This window comes from Lotus japonicus, chromosome 3 (assembly GCF_012489685.1).
Source record: "Lotus japonicus ecotype B-129 chromosome 3, LjGifu_v1.2".
Classification (NCBI taxonomy): Eukaryota; Viridiplantae; Streptophyta; class Magnoliopsida; order Fabales; family Fabaceae; genus Lotus; species Lotus japonicus.
Genome location: NC_080043.1, coordinates 56,300,291 through 56,323,079, shown reverse-complemented (window position 1 = coordinate 56,323,079; position 22,789 = coordinate 56,300,291). Strand labels below are relative to the sequence as shown.

At 32.5% G+C, this 22,789-nt stretch overlaps 1 protein-coding gene, 1 long non-coding RNA gene and 2 pseudogenes across 2 annotated transcripts; all 4 read left to right on the top strand.

Annotated features, from left to right (window-relative positions):
- The first annotated feature begins 1,198 nt into the window (after positions 1 to 1,198).
- Positions 1,199 to 22,580, top strand: LOC130743366 (ACT domain-containing protein ACR9-like; annotated as a pseudogene).
- On the top strand, positions 3,788 to 5,032 carry LOC130743372 (uncharacterized). Its single transcript, XM_057595595.1, has 3 exons — positions 3,788 to 4,193; positions 4,289 to 4,556; positions 4,690 to 5,032. The coding sequence occupies exons 1-3, from the start codon at positions 3,996 to 3,998 to the stop codon at positions 4,788 to 4,790; spliced, it is 567 nt and encodes a 188-aa protein (XP_057451578.1). The 5' UTR covers positions 3,788 to 3,995; the 3' UTR covers positions 4,791 to 5,032.
- On the top strand, positions 5,533 to 6,165 carry LOC130743376 (uncharacterized). Its single transcript, XR_009021451.1, has 3 exons — positions 5,533 to 5,672; positions 5,802 to 5,922; positions 6,029 to 6,165. It is a non-coding gene; the product is annotated as an uncharacterized LOC130743376 (long non-coding RNA).
- LOC130743365 (uncharacterized) lies at positions 13,847 to 17,959 on the top strand (annotated as a pseudogene).
- Positions 22,581 to 22,789: the final 209 nt, after the last annotated feature.

Sequence of the window (22,789 nt, the reverse complement as noted above, 5' to 3'; positions counted from 1 at the left end):
TCCGGTGCGGTGGCCATATCATGCCCCTTACTCCTTCCCTCCTCTGTTCAGTTCTTAACTTCCTCTTCTGTTCACTCTCAAAATCCAGATTCATTACCAACTTTACTAGTCCAATTTTGCGATTCAGCCACACCCAGATCTGGTCAATGATGACGGAACTCTTATGGTGACCAAGGTCATCAACGCTCGAGGATGGCACACCGTCAACGATGACGAGGACAAGATTGTGGATTTGAAGCGCGGAGATGGATCTGGGATTCGACTTGTGTTGTGCAGGATGCTTACCTTGTGCTTATTTTATCTAATTTTTTTAGTAGTATATGCCTCATTTAGTTGCAGCAATAACTAACAGGAGTTGATTACCAAGGGAGGTTCTTTATTTTGGCCTCTTTATGTTGATTTGGGGGAAGGAGATCTGGTTTGGAGAAGAGGATGTTTATGTTACTTGAATGTTCTTTTTCCGAGATACCAAAAATATTTCTTAAATGTTCATGTTATCTGTTGACTGTTGGGATTTGGGAACAATTTCACGCGAAGGAGAAGGGAACAAATTTGTAAAAATATCTCTTCAACTTCATAGTGCTATGGATAATGTCTTCATACTGATTTTTTCCTTCTGTTAATTGTGGGAACAAGAAGGTCAAATCTGGGTTGGGAACAATTATGGCAAAATATTACTTGTATGTCACAAATCTGAAAGATTACAAGTTTAGTAGGGAAGGAGATCTGGATTTAGAGGAGGGTATTTTTGTAATCAATGTTATTTTTTTTATTTTTCTCAGCAGGTAACATTACTTGCTACAACAGGTAAAATTTGCTCTTGCATGGTGCAAGACTTAAAGTGCACTTACACCCTAACAGCCACCTTCATCTATTAATTATGTGTTTTTGGGCCACAACTTGTTTTTTTGCAACTGGACCTGCTCATGGAGCAAACCGAAAGAGTTAATTTTTCAAAAAATTGATTCACATCTCAGTGTTGGTTTTAGAAAACTATAAAATAAGTTAAAGTTTATAGGATTATATATATTAGATATTATATACAATTAATTTTTCTAATAGATTAAATAATGTTTCGTTATATTATGAATTTATAATTTTTTTTTCAAACGGTTCAACCAATGACTCAGTGTACGACCAATGACTCATTGACTCAATGCCCTGATTGAGTCGATCACCGGATCGAGTTTAATAACGCTGGTGTAAGTAACATTATTGGGGTTACCCTACCGGGATTTCTCTAGGTGTTTCAGTGAGTGATAGACATCGTCGGAACATGAAAAGCAAGTTTGGCAATGCCACCAAACGTGGAATAAACCACCCATTTCCAGCCACGTCTCACGGCTGTAGCTTCGCGATTCCTCACTTGTTGCAACTATATAAACTGTGTCCATCTTCGTTGAAACATTTCATCTGTTCTCATATACATTTCACTTTCACATGCTCTCTCTCTCTAACTCTGATCTCAAACCTTCAAGCAATCGTCGTTCTACGTTTAACCGCTCTATGATGGGAGTGCCCGGCGGTGACGACGACGTCGTTCAGATTCAGCATGGAAGCAAGCCCGGCGAGCCTTCCATCATCACCGTCAATTGCCCCGACAAGACCGGCCTTGGTTGCGATATCTGCAGAATCATTCTTGACTTTGGTCTCTGCATTGTCAAAGGAGGTATATAAGTTGTTCTTTTTTTTTTTATTCTGTCGGATTCTTTGTTACTGATCCTCCTCTACACTTGTATTCAATTCATATTTTCCCATTATTTGCTGAATTATTTGCTTTCTAAACTTTTAGAAAGAGCTTTAAGCTATAAACAGTTAAATTATGCTAAGTTAATTTGAGGGATTTATTGAAATAAGGTATAAGTAAGCGTAAGCTCTTATTCATTAGCTAAGGTGAACAATTTATGAAAATAAGCTCTGTCAAACACTTGCATAGGTGCTTAAGATAAGCTCAAATAAATTTTTCCAAATAGGACTTGTATGATTGTTGAAACTTTAGGATCTAATATGAATACTCTAATTAATATTGTGTTTGGTTATGTGGTGGAGAGCCTTATAATCATCAAGTGTAGGTTTTGTGTTACCGCGCTTTGAATTGTATGCCGGCCATCAATCCAAACATATTATATTGTGCTCCATCTTTGTAAACTGATAGTATACTTTATAGTTTATACACCATAATTTATCATCAAATTTTAATAGTGTGATTTTCTAGGCTTTTGTTTTAATGGAGGTTGATCACTATATTCCTCTTCTGAATGATGAATATCTCCTCCAGACGTTTCAACTGATGGGGTATGGTGCTACATTGTATTGTGGGTCATTCCACACTCTGTACTGCTGAGTTTTTCTTACCTGAAAGACCGCCTTCAAGCAATTTGCCCACCGTGTATTGCCTCATTCTATCTTGTTCAGCAACCTACAAGATCTTCTCCTGTCTATCTACTCAAGTTCTGCAGCCTTGATCGAAAGGGATTGTTACACGGTAACAGAAAAAACACCTTCACTTGAAATGATCTTGCATATGGTATGTTTACATCGGGGCTTGTCTTGTTTATAATGTTGTTGATATTGTTCTAGATGTAACAAGAGTTCTCTGCGTGCTTGAGCTTACAATTCAGAAGGTGAAAGTGACCACAACCCCGGATGGCAGAGTCCTGGACCTCTTTTTCATAACTGATAACATGTAAGCATTGAATGTGAAATTTGTCTATGTGCCATGGTGAAATTGGATGATAGTGCTGGTGGAATATCCACCTCCTTTGTATATAAGTAGCAAGGTTGTGAGTTTCTTTTTTATCGAATGTGGAACATATATATTAGAAAATCAAGAAGCCATAGAGGCAATTACATCAGAGTCAGCATAAAACACAATCCGGCGGAACCTCCTCATTCCAAACACAGTTCGGGTACCTTGAGGAGTTCTTAGCTAAGTGATCAGCTACATAATTGCCAGACCAATGTACAAAAGACAAACGAAAACTATTAAAAGATAAAACCAAATCCTCACAATCCTTAACAATAGTAACTAAGTAAGACGCCCCTTGCATAGACTTGTGCCAAGCTTCATATAGTTGGAGACAATCCGTTTCCACTACAATATCAGGGAAGAACAAATCTACCGCAAGCGAAAGGCACCAACGGAAAGCTAGAACAAAACTATAATATGACGTAGGTTGTGAGTTGTTAGTTGCTTTATATGTTTTAAAATTTTGTTTTCTCTAGTTCCAAGTGACTTGCATGCAATTTAGTTTTAGTTTGCTACATAACTTTGTGTTGATTTCCCCAATGTCAACTCTATGCATTTACCTCTACGCCATTTAGCCGTTTTCCCTAACTTCCTGGCGATTCCTAATAGCCCTACATTGCTAATCATTTACTATAAAAAAGCAATCCCTTGGCTCTACACGTGTCACATTCCTAACACTCCCTCACAATGCTATCCTACGTGGCACGTTCTTATCACCCACCAAAAACACCCTCTTCAACCAATTCTTACGTGCCTAACAATCATTTACATTAAAAAAAAAAATATTAATCTAATCATACTAGATTATTTTCAAATACAAACTACTATGCCTAAAACTACTCCGCAAATAAGTCGAGACTCCTGTTACTTCAACATAGTAGTTCAAATTCAAACAATCATCACTGTGCCACGTGTCAAACACATGTTGCTTCAAAAAATTCTCTCACCAACCAATTCTTACGTGTCCGTACAACATCTATGCTAAAATTAAATCAAATTTATTCAATCATTTTCAATTTAACTAAAACACCAGTTATCAATTAGCAGACTCTCACACACATAAAAACTGCAAAATCAGTTATCAATTATTGAGAACAAATAAAAAATCTGACACCATCCCGCCTATCTTTCCTCAGCAGTTAAATTTTGAATTACAATCCCTATAAACATAACACCACCAACAATTTGTTCATAAATTCTCAAACAAAAATTTCTCTTCTCCCTCTGTATTTCCTTCTACACATGAATGCATACCCATTTTATCTGCTTCATGAATAAGAAATTAGCCATACATTCTGCCCTAGACATGGACAGAATATCTTCCATAAGTCCAGAAAAGGAAGAATGCAAATTTAATGCTAGAATCTTACGCTTATGGACACTCCCATCATACAACAATCCTGAAATCACTTCAACCATGGAATTGGTGTTAATGGATGCCGAAGTATGTAAATCTATCTACTCAATCTACTCATATGGTTTACAATACCAAATTCAATTTTTAACCAGTATCACTAATTGTCTTCTTCTATTTTCCAGACCAATAAGATCCATGCATCAATACCAAACAAACTGTTAGATGAATTCATTGGGAAATTGCGGGAAGGCCTGGTATACAGTTTCAGATTCTTTGATGTCGGAAACAACGTTGGAAAATACAGAACAACTCGCCATCAATATCGTCTAAATTTTCAGACTGAAACTGAGGTTGACCTTATACCAGACAAAGAAATACCCTTCTACGGTTTTTCATTCGTCAACTCAAACGAATTTACCAAGCCAAACTTTAACTACAACAATCTAATTGGTGACTATTCTTCACAACGTGCTATTGTTTTTAACCTTCTTAAATTTTTCATATTTAACTTTATTTGTCTTCTGCTAAATTTTTTCTAATTTAAATTTTCCATTTTTAACTATTATCTTACTAAACTCTGTAGATATCATTGGAATAATTGTTGGCTGTTATCCTGTTATTGAATTCGAAAAAAATGGAGACAAATGCAAAAGGATGGTAATTGATCTTCTTATTGACGGGTAAGTTCTATCTTAGTTTTCCGATTAGTGCTTTTATTATACAAAATGTTCAATATACAAATCATAACTCTGATTAACACATGGTACAGGAAAAAGTTTGATTTTACTCTATTTGGTCACTATGTCGATGAATTCAATTCATACTTTGATAATGATGCATCTAAAAACAATGTTCTGGTGGTACAATATGCAAGGGTTAAAACTTTTAGAGGTATTAAAAAATCTCATACTTAACATCTATTTACATCTACGCCTAAATTTTGTTTCATAATCATGTTTATTCAACATGTTTGCTTAGGAAAAACTCAATTGCAAAACTCCATGTACTCCACAAAACTGTTCTTCAATCCAGAAATTCCAGAAGTGAATGAGTTAAGAAATTGGTATGATACATAACTGTTAAATTAAGTTAGTACAAAAAATTGATTATAAAAGTAAATCTTAGTTTTCAAAATAATCTAATTAATTCTTTTTCTTTTATGCAAGCAAAAATGAAAATCAGGTCAAAACTCACAGCCTATCCCAGAAATCTAACTATGCACAGACATCTGCTGAGGAAGATTTTCTTCATAAAAACAAAAGAATGTTAATTGAGAAACTTCAGGATTGTGAACATGTATGTATCTATTTATAAAACATTAATATGATTTGATTTTCTTATCAATATTTTCAACAATCTGTTTTTTAACACATTAATTAAAATCTAATAATTGGAGTCAAATTATCAACAGGAAAAGTATGTAGTGATTAAGGCCACCATTAAACACATTGAAGACTCTGATGATTGGTGGTATCCTGCGTGCAAATGCAATCGGTCACTTATTCAACGGAGCAAGTTGTACTATTGTGAAAGTTGCAAACACCACCTTTTGACAGCAATCCCAAGGTATTTTTCATTAACTAAAATTTTTGTACACTGAATCTTGAAAAAATTCTAACCTTCAATACATGTTGTTACATTTGACATTACTGTTTAGTCACATCACATCTAACATATAAATTAATCTCAACCTAGATACCGAATAAAGATCCGGGCTACTGATGAAAGTGACTTTGTATCCTTGGTTATATTTGATGAAGAGGGATCTCTGATATTAAACAGAACATGTTCTGAGTTCATTGACATACTTGATAAGGTATAATTACAATACTAATGCAATTAAAAATCATATTATTCTTTAAATTAAATTCATTATAATATTAAAAATTACTAACAAATATGAAATTAATTTTTTTTTTCAGAACAATACCTTGCACATTCCTCCGGCACAACTGCTTGAATTGGTGGATAAGACATTCTTATTCAAGGTTGAGATAAAAAAAGAAAAAAACTCTAAGTATGAAGCATGCTATCGTGTTAACAGACTTACAGATGATGCTTCAATCATCAAAAAGTTCACTGAACTCTTGAGTCCAAAAAATTTGGTAATTTATCTATGTCTACATGTTATATACTAATTTATAATTTAATATCAAAACAAACATTAAACTTATTAGAATATTTCTCATTAGGAGGTTGACGAATCATTCCCATAAGTCATCAAAACAAATCCACAAAAAACTGAAATTGCAAAAATGAACTCAAAGGTATATAACATGACTTTGAAATTTATAACTTTGAATAATTCTTATTTAAGTAATATGATCTTTCAATATTTCAGGATTTGATGACTGATTTTACTGCTTCAATTGATGACGAGCTTAAGTCTGAAGAAGTTAAACAAAAGAGAAAATATCACAGCCCAAGTGTAACTAAGAAAGCTCCTTTCAAGAAGACTTATACCCGCAAAAAGGGTACTGCTGATGGAGAAGCATCTGATGTTCCTAACAACAAAATCATCCAGAAAATCAAAAAAGAGAAGATCTAATGTCATTTCTAAATATCTGGAACATGATAAAATAACCATTTATTTGTGCTTCTACGTTTATATTTTATTGCCAATTGTATGTTTTAAAAATACTTCAAACATACTTACTTAATGTGTTTATAATGTTTTAATTATATTTTGATTAAATATGTATTATTTTATTATTTGGAATCTTTATTGTTATATATCTGTTATGCCCCCCACCAATATATTGTTACGTGTCCCCTCCAATTTATTATCATGTTTATGTTTTCACTATATCTTATAAAAGTTATAACTTAAAAGTAAATGGTTATCCAAATATCTTTCAGTTAATCTATAGAAAATTCAAAAAAAAAATATTATACTTTTTTTATAAATAGATGAGGTAGACTTTTTATTGATACGAGTTTTCACCAATCTAAATTTCAAAATTTAAACTAAATAAACAGCAAAAAATGAATATTCAAAATTAAAATAAACAATGTAGATTTCCACATACGAGTAAAATTTCAAAAAAATTAACAACAAATAATGATACTTATTTTTAGCACACACAAAAATTAATATTTGCATACCCAACATTATTTTTTCAATATATTTTTTAAACATAAATTAACAATAAACTAATATTTAAAATTAAATTATATGTTAATTTAAAGGTCAACTTAGATTTCGGTCAAAAAAAAAAGGTTTGGGTTAGTTAGAAAATGGTCTTTACCATTAAAAATTAGGGTAAAGTCCGACTATTTCAAAAAAAAAAAAAATAAAGGGGAAAGTTTATAAAAAAGAAATGTTGCTTATAGTTGTTTAAAATTTTTTATCAATAAACTTTTTAAAATAGCTTATATGGAAAGTTTATGAATAACGCCTTAATTAAGTTGTTTACCTAAACAAGGCCTTAATCAATTCAACACATTTTCACTTCATCACATTCTTATCCCATTTCATCCCCCTCACTCACTCGGTTCCTAATCTTATTCTTCTCCTCTTTCATACCATCAAAGCAAAACCCAAAGATTCACCAATTTAATTAAAGAGTAAAGTACACTCACCCCCCTTAAGGTTTGTTAGAATTACACTCCACCCCATTCTTATCTAAAATCTACATCCCACCCCATTTTATATAGAGGCAAATTTAGTGACGAAAAATATTTTTCATTAATAATTAGTTATTATTTAAATTGTTAATCAATAATTTCAAAAAAAAATCAATATAATCCAATAAATTTAAAAATGAAAACATCACAATCCTCCTCATTCTCTCAATCGCGTTTTTCCTCCGTAAATTCATAATGCAAATTATGCAATAGCACACCTGCCCGATTTACAAACCATATCTCGAACATAGTGAAACATGCTTGTGTTTTCATATTTGGTAATAATTCAATTTTAATCAAAATAATCTCTTTATACCTCCAATTTTCAAAATTGGGTTGTAGGCCAAAAAAGCAACACAAATGGGTGAAGAAAATAGAGAAACAAAATTATGAAAATATGAAGTGGATCTGAGGTTATTAGAGCCCAACGAGGCGGTGGAGCATCGTTTTTAACAAAATCCAACAATATCTAAGACCAACAGAGCGTTCGCTCACAACTTCAAGGGGTGAAATTCACAAGAAGTAGTTGAACAAGTGGCTTTAGGGATGTGCGATTCACGTTCTGGGGTTCAGGTTGCAACAAAACTTTGAGGCATGGAGGTGCCATGGGGTTTCACATTGTGGGACAGTGGAGCCGTGTTAAAGGGAGTAAAGGCTTGGTGGTGGCCGTTTGTGGTGAGAAATATGATTTGGAGATAGATGGGACGTGGACTTAACAGACAGAGTGAATGGTTTTTTTAAATTTAATTCAGGAAAATTATTTTCATAAATTAATGTATGATAGTGTATATGCATTAAATTTATTTAAATTTTTACTAATTAGTAATTAGTTTTTAGTAGTGAGGAATTTGTTTTCGTCACTAAAATTTGTCTTTATAAAAAATGGGGTGGAGTGTAGATTTTTAAAAAGAATGGGGTGAAGTGTCATTCTTGCAAATCTTGAGGGGGTGAGTGTATTTTACTCTTAATTAAAAGTCAACCGTTGGAGTGATGATAGAGAAATATCTGATGTTTCAAAAAACAAACTCATTAAAAAGATAAAAAAGGATAAGATCTAATGATGTTTCCAAAGATATTGGGCCCGGAAGAAAATAACCAATTATTAGTACTTCTATGTTTATATTTCATTGTCAGTTATATATTTTACAAAAAAAAAAAAATTGTACCCATATATATTTTAATTACATATATTATGTTATGATTTCTCTTTATCATTATACATCTCAATGTCCCCACCAATATTTAATTCATATAATCTCTATATATGCTAAAATTATTTAAGAAACACTATCTTTTAACAGATTTCTTTGAACGAGCACTATCTTTTAAAAGTTTTTTTTTTTTTTGAAAAAACTATCTTTTAAAAGATACAAGTAACAATCATTTTCGGAGTTCTTAATAGAATAAGTAATTAGGGGAGCGTTTTGGGTGTATTTAGTTCAGTTTAAAACTTATTTAGTGTTAAGTTAGGTCAGAAACATATCTAAAAATAGGATATTGTGAGGGCAATATATACATAAATTCGTAAAAAATATTAACATTTATTATTGGAAGTTAAAGCATTTTTTAACCTAAGGAGACACAATTGATAAATTTTAATAAAAGGAGCCATAAAAAACCACATATTTTACACTCAAGTGAGAGCATTTAGTAATATGACAAACGAGCATTTAGTAATATGACAAACAAGAGGGTGCAAATTTTAACGAAAAATACCATTGAAAAATACATACATTTACTAATCAATTTTTTCACTAATGATTTTTTTTCAAAAATCAAATGAGGACACATGCCCTCGCACCCTTTAACCTGTGTTAGGTTAATTTAATTAAGTGTTATTGAAGTTAATTACGATGTGAAAATTGGAAAAAGAATTCAAAAAAAAATACTTTTAACCTAAATCCCTATCATTTCACTCTGGCAAATCCAAATGGATACCACCACCTACGACAAATCCTAAAATTAATGCATAATTATATCTTTACACCTAAAAGATAAGGTGTGGAAATGTGTAATAAGAGAGAGATATGAAGAAGACAAATATAAATAAAAAAAACATAGGTAATTTGATTGTTAGAAAAAAAGAGAAATAAGTAAAAATGAAGGTAGGAAATAAATGCAGATAAGTGTATACATCATAACTTTAAAAATTAATTAATTTACAAATACTATAGACTAAATCAAAAATTTACTCCAACTATGGACCGTTTTGAAACCTCACCTATTATACATTAACCAAAATAAAATATATCCCAAGAGTTAAAAAAAATAAAAAAAATTTAATATCTACTAATTCAAAACCACAACTTATCTATTATGATAATATTGAAAATTGAATAATACGATTGTTTGAATAACAACCATCTATTTTCAAAAAAAAAAAACAATCTTACCTTGAAAAAAAATCATAGTATTCAACTTTTTTTTGTTTGTTTACGGTCTTCCATCTTTCTTAAAAAAAAAACAAAAAAAAAATCTTATTTTAATATATCTTTAAATCTCATAATCCAATCAAACAAAATTCAACTCTCTCTGACAAACAAAGGATTTACCGATGAAATACCACATCCTCCACCACAACATCATCATCCCATCTGCCTATTTCATTGCTACTAATAAACTCTTCATCAATTTCTGAATAGAAAATCTGATATATCATTATGGGGTACTTCATCTATGTCATCACATGGTCTTAGATTTTAATCTAAGCAGCAACAAACTGGGCTTACTCAGCACCAATTGCAGATTCAATAGGTAAGAATAATCAAACAATCAAGAACATTGATAATAATCATTGATTTTATTTCACTCTATTTATGTTGACCGGTGGTCAATTTTGTTCTTTTTTGTACAGTTAAGATGTTAAGGCATCAACAGATGGAGAAGAAGCAAAATGGTTCGATGAGGGCTTGTGCTGATCTGCAAAGGCAGAGAGACCAGATAGAACAAAACAAAGGAAGAAACAACAACATCAGCAATCGGGTTGATGGTGGCATCATGGATTTGACTGCATCTTCATGGACTCCTCTACAAAACTCCAAGCACCATCAATTCGGATCTGGCATGAAAGCAAATTTTCTTGAGAATCCCTCTATCAAAAGGAAAGAACCATCATATACAATTTGATGTGCATCCACCTATTTTCATCATCACGCTGCCTGCTCTAGCACCATGTCACAGACTATCTCTCAGAAGGGTTGACTTCCTGCATCAAGGTCTGTTTTAGAACTTAGTATGAATAAAAAAAATTAACAACAATCATATTAATGAAAAATAAAATATACTAATTAAACAACAACACAACTAACTCGGTATTTTTTTTTTTAGAAATTATATTAACAATCTATTATATAAATTGAATTTTACATTACTCCATAAATTAAACAGTTATCACATTCCTTCCTTGTGATAACTAATTCATAACAAAACTGGTTTTCAACATTCAAATTTTAAAACACTTAAAGACACAAAAACAATGAACTATGTTCCCTCTTCCTAAACAATTAATCCATGCCTTTGTTCTATCATTCAATGAACTCCATTCTCTCAAAAATTTGTTTCCCTTATGTCTGAATCATCTAAATCAAATTACATATAACATACGAAGATCCCTCAAATGCAACTAAAATGATATGGAAACTGGTTGTTCTTCCACATCAAGTTCACACTTTAAAAGGAAAAAACCACATCACCCTTCTCATGACAAACTTGCACATTCATCTCCAGGTATGCCCAATTAAAGCCATTATTCTTTTCCAAACAACAATACATATTTGGTATAATTTATTTTGTTAAATTTTGTATTCTGAATATATGAAATGTCATACTCACGCAGATGAAAACAATGGTCCAAGAAGAATGTTCAAATACTCCAATAAAAGCAATAACACAAATTACCAGACTATTAACTCCCATTCAGGTATGTTTTTCACAGATTAAATTATATTCATTACACTTATTCATATTACAAACAGTTCCTACAAACCATTGTCATTAAATTCAATTTAGTAGGCTGGCTCGTGTTGGATAATCAGCATAAATCTATACCACCAAACCAAACTCCTATGCTTTCATCCACTCATATCAGTAACCCCACCAATTCAAATTCAAATGCACAAAATGCAAAACTTGAAGTCTATAGGGCTGCAAGAATGAGGAGGACAGCAAATTTAAAGTCCAAACGCACACCAAATACCACAGGTACTAATATCATTCTTTTCTAAAAAAAATCATAAGTAAAAAAGAGAATATTATCATTAAACATAAAATTTAATGCAAATTCTAATGACAACTAATTGTGTCATTGTTATGTCCACACATGTAACAGAATCATGTACTAAATTGTACTAATTTTTTTCCTGCTTAACCTTGACACAGGATCTCAAATTGATAAAACTAACACTGCCAGACCAAATGAATCTGAATCTGTAGTCAATCATTCAGGCAATCCAAACTATAATAAAAGAAAACGAGGTAAACAAGACTCTATAATTCAAGGCTTACACTGTAACATAGAGAGTGAAAAGAATGTGCAACCAATAAGAGGTTCGATTTTACTCATGTATTATTATCAACACTTACTACATCTCAAAATTTAACAAAAGACCGTTATGATATAACTAATTACTTAATGATAATTATACTAACCAACGTATTATTGATTTTTTTTAATTGTTCTTTCAGGTCATCTACAAGACAGCACACATACACAAACAAACATTGACTCAGAAACAATTATCATCACTAAGAAGAAACCAAAAAACAAAGGTAAATTAAAATGTAATATTTAAATAAACTTTACATGTAAATATGTTATTTGAAACTTTTCTTAAATTATAATTGATGTGGATTAAAAGATATCATATTTTTTTCTATGATGCTTTCATATTCATATATTTAATGCAATGATCAGTTGAAACCGATGACAATCCAAATGAAGGAACCTCACAACAGTCTGTTCTAAACTTAGCTAAACAAGCAAGATGTCGAAGGAAGACGACATTGAAAACAAGGAGAACTTCAAAGAAAGCAACAGTTTCAGGTTAGATCATACTTAACATCAAAAATTAAAGATCACCACTCATGATTACTATGCAGGTATATAAACACAAACTAACACAGTTTAAAAATCTAGACAAATCTAAGGAAAATGTATCAGATTCGTCGCACATAAGACCCCCTGCATTCTGTTTACAAGCATTAGAATTTGTGCCAAGTTCATCCAACACTACTTGTGATGGAATCCATTCATTCCATTTACAACCAATACAATTCACACAAAGTTCATCAAACACTATCTGTGATGGAATTCATTTTGAAAGAAACAAAGCTTCACATCAAAATATTCATAGCCCGAATGAATCATATTTACACAGTAAAGGTGAAAATGAAGGTACACTATTAATAGACCTATATTATTATTTAATTGAGTTAACATTATATTAATTAGCAAATATTAAATTTATATGTCCAAATTAACAAGATTATGTTTTTGCAATCCTAATATTGCCAGCAATCTTCTACCTTGGAAAACCATCATACAACTGCACCTACTGTTATGCATCTGTCTGGTATGAAGAGAGGTCTGACAAGTCCAAAAATAGTAGAAATCCTGATTTCTCTATATGTTGTATGAAAGGAAAGGTGCAGCTTCCATTACAAAAAAAACCTCCCAAGCTTCTATATGATTTAATTAATGACATTGACCCTAGAAGCAGGAATTTCAAGAAGAATATCAGAGCTTACAACAGCATGTTCTCATTTACTTCTATTGGTGGAAAGATTGATACATCTCTTAATAATGGAACTGCGCCTCCACAATTCATATTGGGTGGACAGAATTATCACCGTATAGGAAGTTTGGTACCATCCAATGGTGAAAGACCAAAATTTGCACAATTGTACATTTATGACACTGAAAATGAAATAGAAAATAGAATGTGTCATTTTCGGTTAGTTAAATCCATGCATATTTAATTATTTCAGTCAAATTTTCATCTTAAGCTTTATGGATATGTGTCATTCACTAATTTCACAACTACATCCAATTATATTGCAGGTCAGATAATGCAAATGACAAATTTGATGTCTCATTAATTCAAGATCTAAAGAACATGATTGACAACGACTATGAGCTTGCAAAAATATGGAGAAGAGTTAGAGACGTCTTCAATGATAACCAAACATCAGACTTCTGTCTTAGATTATATAGAGGTAGGTCAAAGGATCCAAGGACCTATAACCTACCTTCATGCAATGAAATTGCAGCTTTAATAGTTGGGGATATAGCTGAGGTTGATCCAGGACGAGATATAATTGTAAGAAAGATTTCAGGCCGCTTGACAAGGATCCCAGAAACACATATCTCCTTCATTCCACTACAATATCCATTATTATTCCCTTATGGCGAAGATGGATTCCAAGATAACATTCCAATCAGAAACACAAATGGAAACAGAAAAAGAGTAAAAGTTGCCCTTATAGAATTTATCTCTTTCAGAATTCAAGAAAGAAATGTTGAGTATGGGACTATTGTCAATGCTGGAAGACTATTTCAACAGTTTGTAGTAGATTGTTACACCATGATAGAATCTCAAAGACTCTCATTCTTGAGGTTTAATCAGAAACTGATAAGATCTGATGTTCTAAATGGTTTGAAAGAAGCAATTAACAGAGGCGATACAGATCCAGCATCTATAGGTCAGCGTATCATACTACCATCTTCTTTCACTGGAGGAGTCAGATATATGTTCAACAATTGTCAGGATGCTATGGCAATTTGTAAAAAAATGGGATTTCCTGATCTGTTTATCACAATTACCTGCAATTCAAATTGGAGTGAGATTAAAGAATTTGTACAATCCAGACAATTGAATTCAGAAGACCGACCAGATATAGTTTCTCGGGTCTTCAAGATGAAACTTGATAACCTCATGGTTGATTTCAGGAAGAATAAAATATTTGGACAAATTAATGCTGGTGAGTTTCATTATATATTTCATTTTCCTACCTAATAATATTTACTCATCTTTCTCTGAATATGTTTCAGCTTTATATATGATTATAAAGGTATAATACTTTATTTTTTAAAAAACAGGAATGTACACTATTGAGTTTCAAAAGAGAGGTCTTCCACATGCTCACATACTTCTTTGGTTACATGGTGAAAATAAGCTAATGACACCAAGTGACATTGATGGAATAATATCAACAGAGTTACCAGATCCTATGTTATATCCCAAATTGTATGAATTAGTTTCTACTTACATGATCCATGGTCCTTGTGGTGCATCCAATCCTCATTGTGCTTGCATGAAGGATCGCAAGTGTAGTAAGTACTTTCCAAAGAAATATGCAGCAAAAACTACAATTGATGAACACGGTTATCCAAACTATAGAAGACGGAAGACTGACATAACAGTTTCAAAGAATGGAATTGAACTTGATAATCGCAATGTTGTCCCTTATAACCCATAGTTATTGATGAAGTATCAGGCACACATAAATGTGGAATACTGCAACAAGTCAAACTCCATAAAATATCTGTTCAAATATGTAAACAAGGGACAAGACAGGGTCACTGCTGAAATTTCAAATTCTGCGAATGCCTCTGGTTCTCAACGTGTTGTGGATGAAATAAAGCAATACTATGACTGTAGATACCTTTCACCATGTGAAGCAATATGGCGAACTTTTACTTGGAAAATCCATAAAAGGTGGCCATCCGTTAAAAGATTGAAATTCCACCTTCAGAATGAACAAACCATTATATTTAGAGATGACCAGCCTATTGATGAAGTCTTTGAACTTAAAAAGGACGATAGAACTATGTTCATAGCATGGATGGATGCCAACAGAAGATATCAAGAAGCAAGAAGCTTGACTTATTCTGAATTTCCTAACAAGTTTGTTTATGATAAACAGAGCAGAACTTGGCACTTAAGGGAGCAAGGATATTCAATTGGAAGACTAACATATATTCCTCCTGGCACCGGTGAACTATATTATATGAGGATGTTACTCACTATTCAGAAAGGGTGCACTAGCTTTGAGAGTATAAGGACAGTGAATGGTTTACTCTTACAAACTTTTCAAGATGCATGTCAAGCACTAGGTTTACTAGCTGATGATAAAGAGTTCATTGCAGCAATCAATGAGACAAGTGAGTTAGGATCAGGTCACCAAATCCGTAAGTTATTTGTTTATCTTCTAATTACAAACACTATGAGCAGACCACTCCATGTTTGGTCTAGGACTTGGAAGCTGCTAGCTGATGGAATTGAATACAATCTGAGAAAGTTAAATCATAATTGTGGTAAGACTAACACATATTCTTTTACTATAACATGCTCTTCAATACATGCCATGAGTTACATGCACATCATTCCTCAAGTACACACATGTATATCATTCTATATATGAAATTGCATACCTCAATTTCATTATCCCCAAAAACGTTTTTCATTTGCATTCAAATTTGTAATATTTTAAAATTAATATGAACTCCATATATGGTTTTACTTGCAATTTTATAAATTCCTAATTTAAATATTGATTACCTTACAGCACTACATATTGGAGATGATAATCTACAGAAATTGTGCCTCAAAGAAATTGACAAACTTTTGCGGAGAAATGGTAGAAGGTTGGCAGATTGTTCAGGGTTCACTAATTATGAACCACCAGATGACGACATCTTTGAAAACCAGTTAATACTTGAAGAAATATCATACAACAAAGAAGAGATGCGTGTATTGCATGAACACTTGATTAATTCATTGACTTTGGAACAAAGGAATGTCTATGACGAAATAATTAAGACAGTATCCAGCTTTTGTGGCACATTTTTCTTTGTCTATGGCTACGGTGGGACAGGCAAAACACACATTTGGAAGACTTTATCTGCGAGACTTCGATCAAAAGAAAAAATTGTGCTGAATGTAGCCTCAAGTGGAATTGCATCATTACTTCTCCCTGGGGGTAGGACTGCACATTCAAGATTCTCACTTCCATTGAATCTTAACGAGAACTCAACATGTAATATTAAACAAGGAAGTTTGAAGGCAAACTTGCTACGCCAAAGTTCTTTGATAATTTGGGATGAAGCACCAATGATGAACAAATATTGCTTTGAAGCCCTTGACAGGACACTAAGAGATATAATGTCTTTGGAAAATAAAGACAATGCTAAAAGGCCATTTGGAGGTAAAACAGTTGTCTTGGGAGGAGACTTTCGCCAAATACTTCCTGTAATCCAAAAAGGTAGTAGGCAAGATATTGTTTCAGCAACCATAAACTCATCATATTTATGGAGACACTGCAAAGTACTTTCCTTGACTAAAAATATGAGATTACAAAGTGTAAATGAACATCAAGATCAGAATGAAATCAAGCATTTTTCTGACTGGATTATGAAGATAGGAAATGGTAATTCTGATATGAACGACGATGGAGAAATGGACATTGAAGTTCCTAAAGATCTTTTGATTAACAATTCAGGTGATCCTTTGGATCAACTAATTGATTTTGTATATCCTAATTTAGCTCTTAATATGTCAAATCATAATTTTTGGGAGCAAAGAGCTATTTTGGCACCTACATGTGAATCAGTTGAAAAAGTTAATCAATATATACTGTCCAAAGTTGAAGGAAACGAAAGGAAATATTTTAGTTGTGATACATCCTGCAAATCAGATGAAGATAAGAACTTTGAAGCAAAATGGATAACCACAGAATTCCTTAATGAAGTCAAATGTTCAGGACTTCCAAATCACAATTTAGTTCTAAAGGTTGGTGTCCCAATCATGCTTCTAAGAAACATTGACCAGTCCTCAGGTTTATGCAATGGAACCCGACTAATTGTCAAACATTTGAGTGATAATGTCATTGGTGCCATTGTTGTAACTGGCAGAAACAAAGGGGAAAAGGTTTTCATTTCAAGAATGGACTTAATTCCTCAAGATTCTGGACTTCCATTCAAATTCCAAAGAAGACAATTTCCCTTCACACTTTGTTTTGCAATGACAATCAACAAAAGTCAAGGACAATCTCTTAGTCATGTTGGTTTATACCTACCTAGACCAGTTTTCACTCATGGACAGTTCTATGTCGCCATTTCACGAGTCAAAAGTAGAAAAGGATTAAAAATCCTAATTTTAGACGATAAAGACAAAATAAACACATCAACAAAGAATGTTGTTTATAGAGAAGTCTTTCAGAATATATGAGGTAAGCTTAAACATCTCTTTTACTCCAAATATTGAAATCATTTATATTTGATTATTATTTTCTGCAAATTTAATTTTGATGTCAATTCAACTATATAGATACTTAAATCTGCATGATCCTGATTTTTTCCTGTATTAGTTTGATCCATATTTAGTTTTTGATGTCATTACTATCACCTAAAAAATTTACTTTTCCAAGAAAGTATTTGCAAGTTGTTACAAGTACCATTTACACATCAAATGCTGGACCTGGAATCACTCATTCTGTAACATATGCTACAAATGTGGAATATTTTATTAACTGAGAAATTTGTACATTTCAGTCTTACTTATGTGTGATGTTAAAATGCTTACTCCTGCTAACATTTTACCAAACTTCTTTAGAGTTTTAATTCATTGTCTTTTACCTTGGACTGAAATCCAATACAATTGGACAATACCAACTGGGTATGGGTATACATTATATAAGGGGATGTTTTTTTATTTATCTTTTTAACCTTATTATCTCTTACAATGTATATGCTGAAATATATTTTCTAAACAGTTCTATTTCATTTGTGCGCAGTAGACTTTTGTGAAATTGTCATATGTATTGGTGTACCTTTTCTTTAGTTGACTTGCTTTTACTTACATGAGGGTGTTGATCTCATGTTATGTATGATATCCAATAAATCTATTTTGCTATCAAATAAGTAAATAATCATATTTAACGTATAAGACAAAATGATATATATTTCTTCATTTACTGCACCATGAAGTCACTATTGTACTGTATTTGTATGTTGTGCATTCCTCAAATTTAGACAAATTCCGTTGTTTTTAATTATTATAAGAGTATACTATGTAAAGTAGTTAGTAAATATAGTTAGTAAATAGTTAGTTAAGTGCAGATAGCTTCTAGGAGAAGCTACTGTATCTGAACCTATATAAAGGTGTAATGTTCTCAGAGTTGGTTAGGTTGAAAATAACAATCTCATTGTTCAGTTACAATTTCTGTTATGATTCAGTTTGTTTGTTATGTTATTAGAGATCTCCTAACCAAAGTTGGAATAACTGAAGTTAAATCTATCTCTTCCCCCATGGCAGCATGTTATTTCCAATTCCAACAAAGAGGCAGAGTATCGCAGCATGGCATTAATTACTACTGAGCTTCTGTGGATACATTCTCTTTTCACTGAGTTGCATCTGCAGTTCAAGCCTCCCACTATATACTGTGACAATCAAAGTGCAGTGGCACATACTCATAATCCAGTATGACATGCTCGCACAAAGAATCTTGAATTGGATCTTTACTTTGTCAGAAAGAAAGTTCTCAGCAAAACAATTCAATTTCGTCATGTTATAGCTGACTATGAGTTTGCAGATATACTGACAAAGGCTTTGTCTCCTACTAAGTTTCTTTTTCTTAGATCCAACCTCCAAGTGTGTGAAGCCTCAGAACTTCACCCCACTTGAGCTTGCAGGGGAGTATAAAAGTATACTATGTAAAATAGTTAGTAAATAGTTAGTTAAGTGAAGATAGCTACTAGGAGAAGCTACTATATCTGAACCTATATAAAGGTGTAATGTTATCAGAGTTGATTAGGTTGAAAATAACAATCTCATTGTTCAGTTGCAATTTCAGTTATGATTCAGTTTGATTGTTAATTATAAATAATAATTCTTTGTTTCCAATTATAACACATAAATCAAGTTTTAGTAAGGATTGCACCGAACTATCTGGTTGCAGTGATTGTTATTTGGCCCCTAAACTGTGTGTTTCTGTCGATCCACTACTTACCTCTATTATCCAAGTACGATGACCCTGCTACTTTTATGTTGTTTCTGATCTTCTTTTATTATTGTTTGTAACGTTTCCTTTAGTATTTTTTTTTCTCTGTGCAACTGGGCACCTGGGTTATATCCCTTGTCCTTATGGTACTACTCTTCCTGGGGTGTTATCCAATCTTACTAATATATTACGATTTAATTTACAAAAAAAAAAAATACACTTTACCATTTCTCATTTTATTAGCAATATCTTATTTACTACTTACAGGTCAAAAATTATATAGCCCAATATGGTTAGTCAAATTATTACTCTAATAAATGTTTGACAATTTATTTTGAACACCATTCTTAAACTATGACTTTCTTTACTCATGATATCTCAAAATCTAAGGATTATTAACTAAATGTGCATTTGCTAGATGGTAAAATCGTAATTCACACTAGATACACAAATAAAATCCAAGCTTTACAATCAAAGTAATGTAACCCAATTATTCAATATTACGTACTAGCAAAATTTTAATTTTATTTTTACTTAGCACATTCATACACAATAACCAAATCATGCCTAAGGACCCGTGCATTATTGCACGGGTATAAGTACTAGTGGTATTAAAAACTTACCTTTTTGACCTAGCCAGTGGATTTATACAGCCTAAGATATGGGTGATTGAATCCTCAAACACCTTAGTATCTTATCCTCCTGTTTTCATCATTCTGGTTTCCCTTGATCTTTGTACCAATCAGGGGGGGAAGGATTGAAATTAGTAGGGAAAGAGCCAGACAGAGAAAGAAGAAAAGGACTGTATATATGATATTTCCTTTCTCTTAGTTGATGCTAGTGCTGCTGTTTCCACGACTGTTGTGGTATACTATCTTTACGACAAATCCTAAAACTCTTAATCAAGTGAGATGAGTTTCGGGGGACCCTAAAGAATTTTATTTGGCTGATCAAAATTATTTGCAATGTTTTGGTTATGTGTTGTCAAATATTAGTCAAATGTTAAAATTTTTTTTTTGACGGAATTCAAATGTTAATTTTGTTTCAAAGGAATATTGCTCCTTCTAAGTAATCAGCACCTACTTTCAATTTTCTTTTAGGGAACTTTTACACACAAGAAAGCGACAGGACGAGACATGTGAAAGATTACATGCTGTTATGCAAGACTCATGTATCAGCTGTGAACTTCGATTGGCAGGTCCAGAGTATGAATATAATCATGGTATCTCGTCTCTGTCGATCTCCTATGTTGGTGGAGGAGTTATTTCGATGTGAGTTGTCCGATAATGAAGTTCGTTCTCAAGCACTTAGCCCAGACATGACAAAGTTGAAGAAAACCAATGTCACGCTAGACAATTCCTTAAGCCCAGCTCATACACTAGTTCAAATCAGATGTGCTGATCACAAAGGTCTTCTTTATGACATTATGAGAACTTTGAAAGACATGAATATTAAGGTACAGTTTCTCTTTCTTTACTAAAATTATTTATGTTTCGTTAGCTTCTTGTTTTCCTCCAAGTTCAGTGCCCTTGAAAGAAAATAACATTGTCATTTGGTCAAGTTTTGATAGATTACTACTGTCAGCATGAGGTATTATGTGTCATTTCTGTTGGTATTGAAAAACCTCATGTTGCTCATTCAATTAGAAATCAATATGAAAGTATTTCAAAAAGAAACATCTTAATGATAGTTTTACTTTCTGGCAGAATAACTGAATGAAGCTGACAAATTTTATCACAATTGCTTGGTGTACAATGTTAATTTTGTGATTCAGTCAACTATGAATAAGAAATACCACAACCAACCAGCCATCTAGTTTTTTGGAAATCCATGGGCTTACCACTCATTTACCAGTTTTGTGCACATTACAGGGTCATTAGATTAGATACTGCAAACTTCCTGAAGTATCTTTCATATATTACCAACCATTCATGTTATGGTGTATGGAATTTACCTGTATGAAAATGGGAATATTTAAAATTTATACTTGCACTTGCAACTGAAGTACTGTAGCAGCTTCCTTACATTCAAATTTTTCTTCTCAGATTTCATATGGCCGATTTTCACCAAAGGACATGGGGTATCGCGATCTAGACATATTTATTCAACAGAAAGATGGGAAAAAGATTTTGGATCCTGAGAAGCAGGGTGCACTCTGCTCACGTTTGAAACTGGAAATGCTTCATCCATTGCGAGTCATCATTGCAAACCGAGGACCAGATACTGAACTATTAGTCGCTAATCCAGTTGAGCTATCTGGAAAGGGAAGACCTCGAGTTTTTTATGATGCTACATTTGCTCTCAAAGCACTTGGAATCTGTGTTTTCTCGGTAAGAAAATGGACATATGTGATAGCAAATCCATAATGTCTTCATTGTGGTGATTTTTTGTGGTTAAGAGGATCGTCATTAATCATATTTGTTGTCTGTTAGATAATAAAATCTATTAGTTTCATAGAGAGAGAAAATATAATAATTCAATTCCCTTTTTGTGATAGGCTGAAGTAGGAAGACATTCAGCATCAGAGCGCGAATGGGAGGTCTACAGGTTCCTTTTGGATGAGAATTGTGAATTTCAACTAACAGGTGTTGTTGCTAGATATCAAATTGCAGATAGAGTTAGAAGAACCTTAATGGGTTGGTAAGAACTATGAAGTCTTTTTTTAACGCAATATGTAGCATCTGGTGTTGTAATGGGCTTCATGTATCTTTCAGTTTCTTCTAATAATTATTTCTATTTTTCACAGTAAGGATCAAGCCTGATATCTTCAAGGATCAAACTCATGTTTTACTCTAATAATGTGTTTATACATATATGATATGTTACGATAAAAAAATATTATCAAAAAAACAATATTTTCAAATTAAAATAAAATAATTAAATACCATCTTCAAATACGACTAATCAAAATAAGGATCTAGAAACCTTAAATCAAATCAGTAATACTTTTAAGCCTGTAACCATCAAAATGCGAGCACGTGTGTGTGTTTGGTATATTTTATCTTATAAGCATTTTGGTCTATTTATAGATAGACTTATCCCCCTACTATACAATGCAG

Bases quoted from the DNA above. Each gene is read 5' to 3' on its own strand.
- LOC130743372 (XM_057595595.1), top strand. From the start codon at position 3,996: ATGCATACCCATTTTATCTGCTTCATGAATAAGAAATTAGCCATACAT. The intron at 4,194-4,288 runs GTATGTAAATCT...TCTATTTTCCAG, and splicing joins TGGTGTTAATGGATGCCGAA to ACCAATAAGATCCATGCATC. The intron at 4,557-4,689 runs GTGACTATTCTT...TAAACTCTGTAG, and splicing joins TAACTACAACAATCTAATTG to ATATCATTGGAATAATTGTT.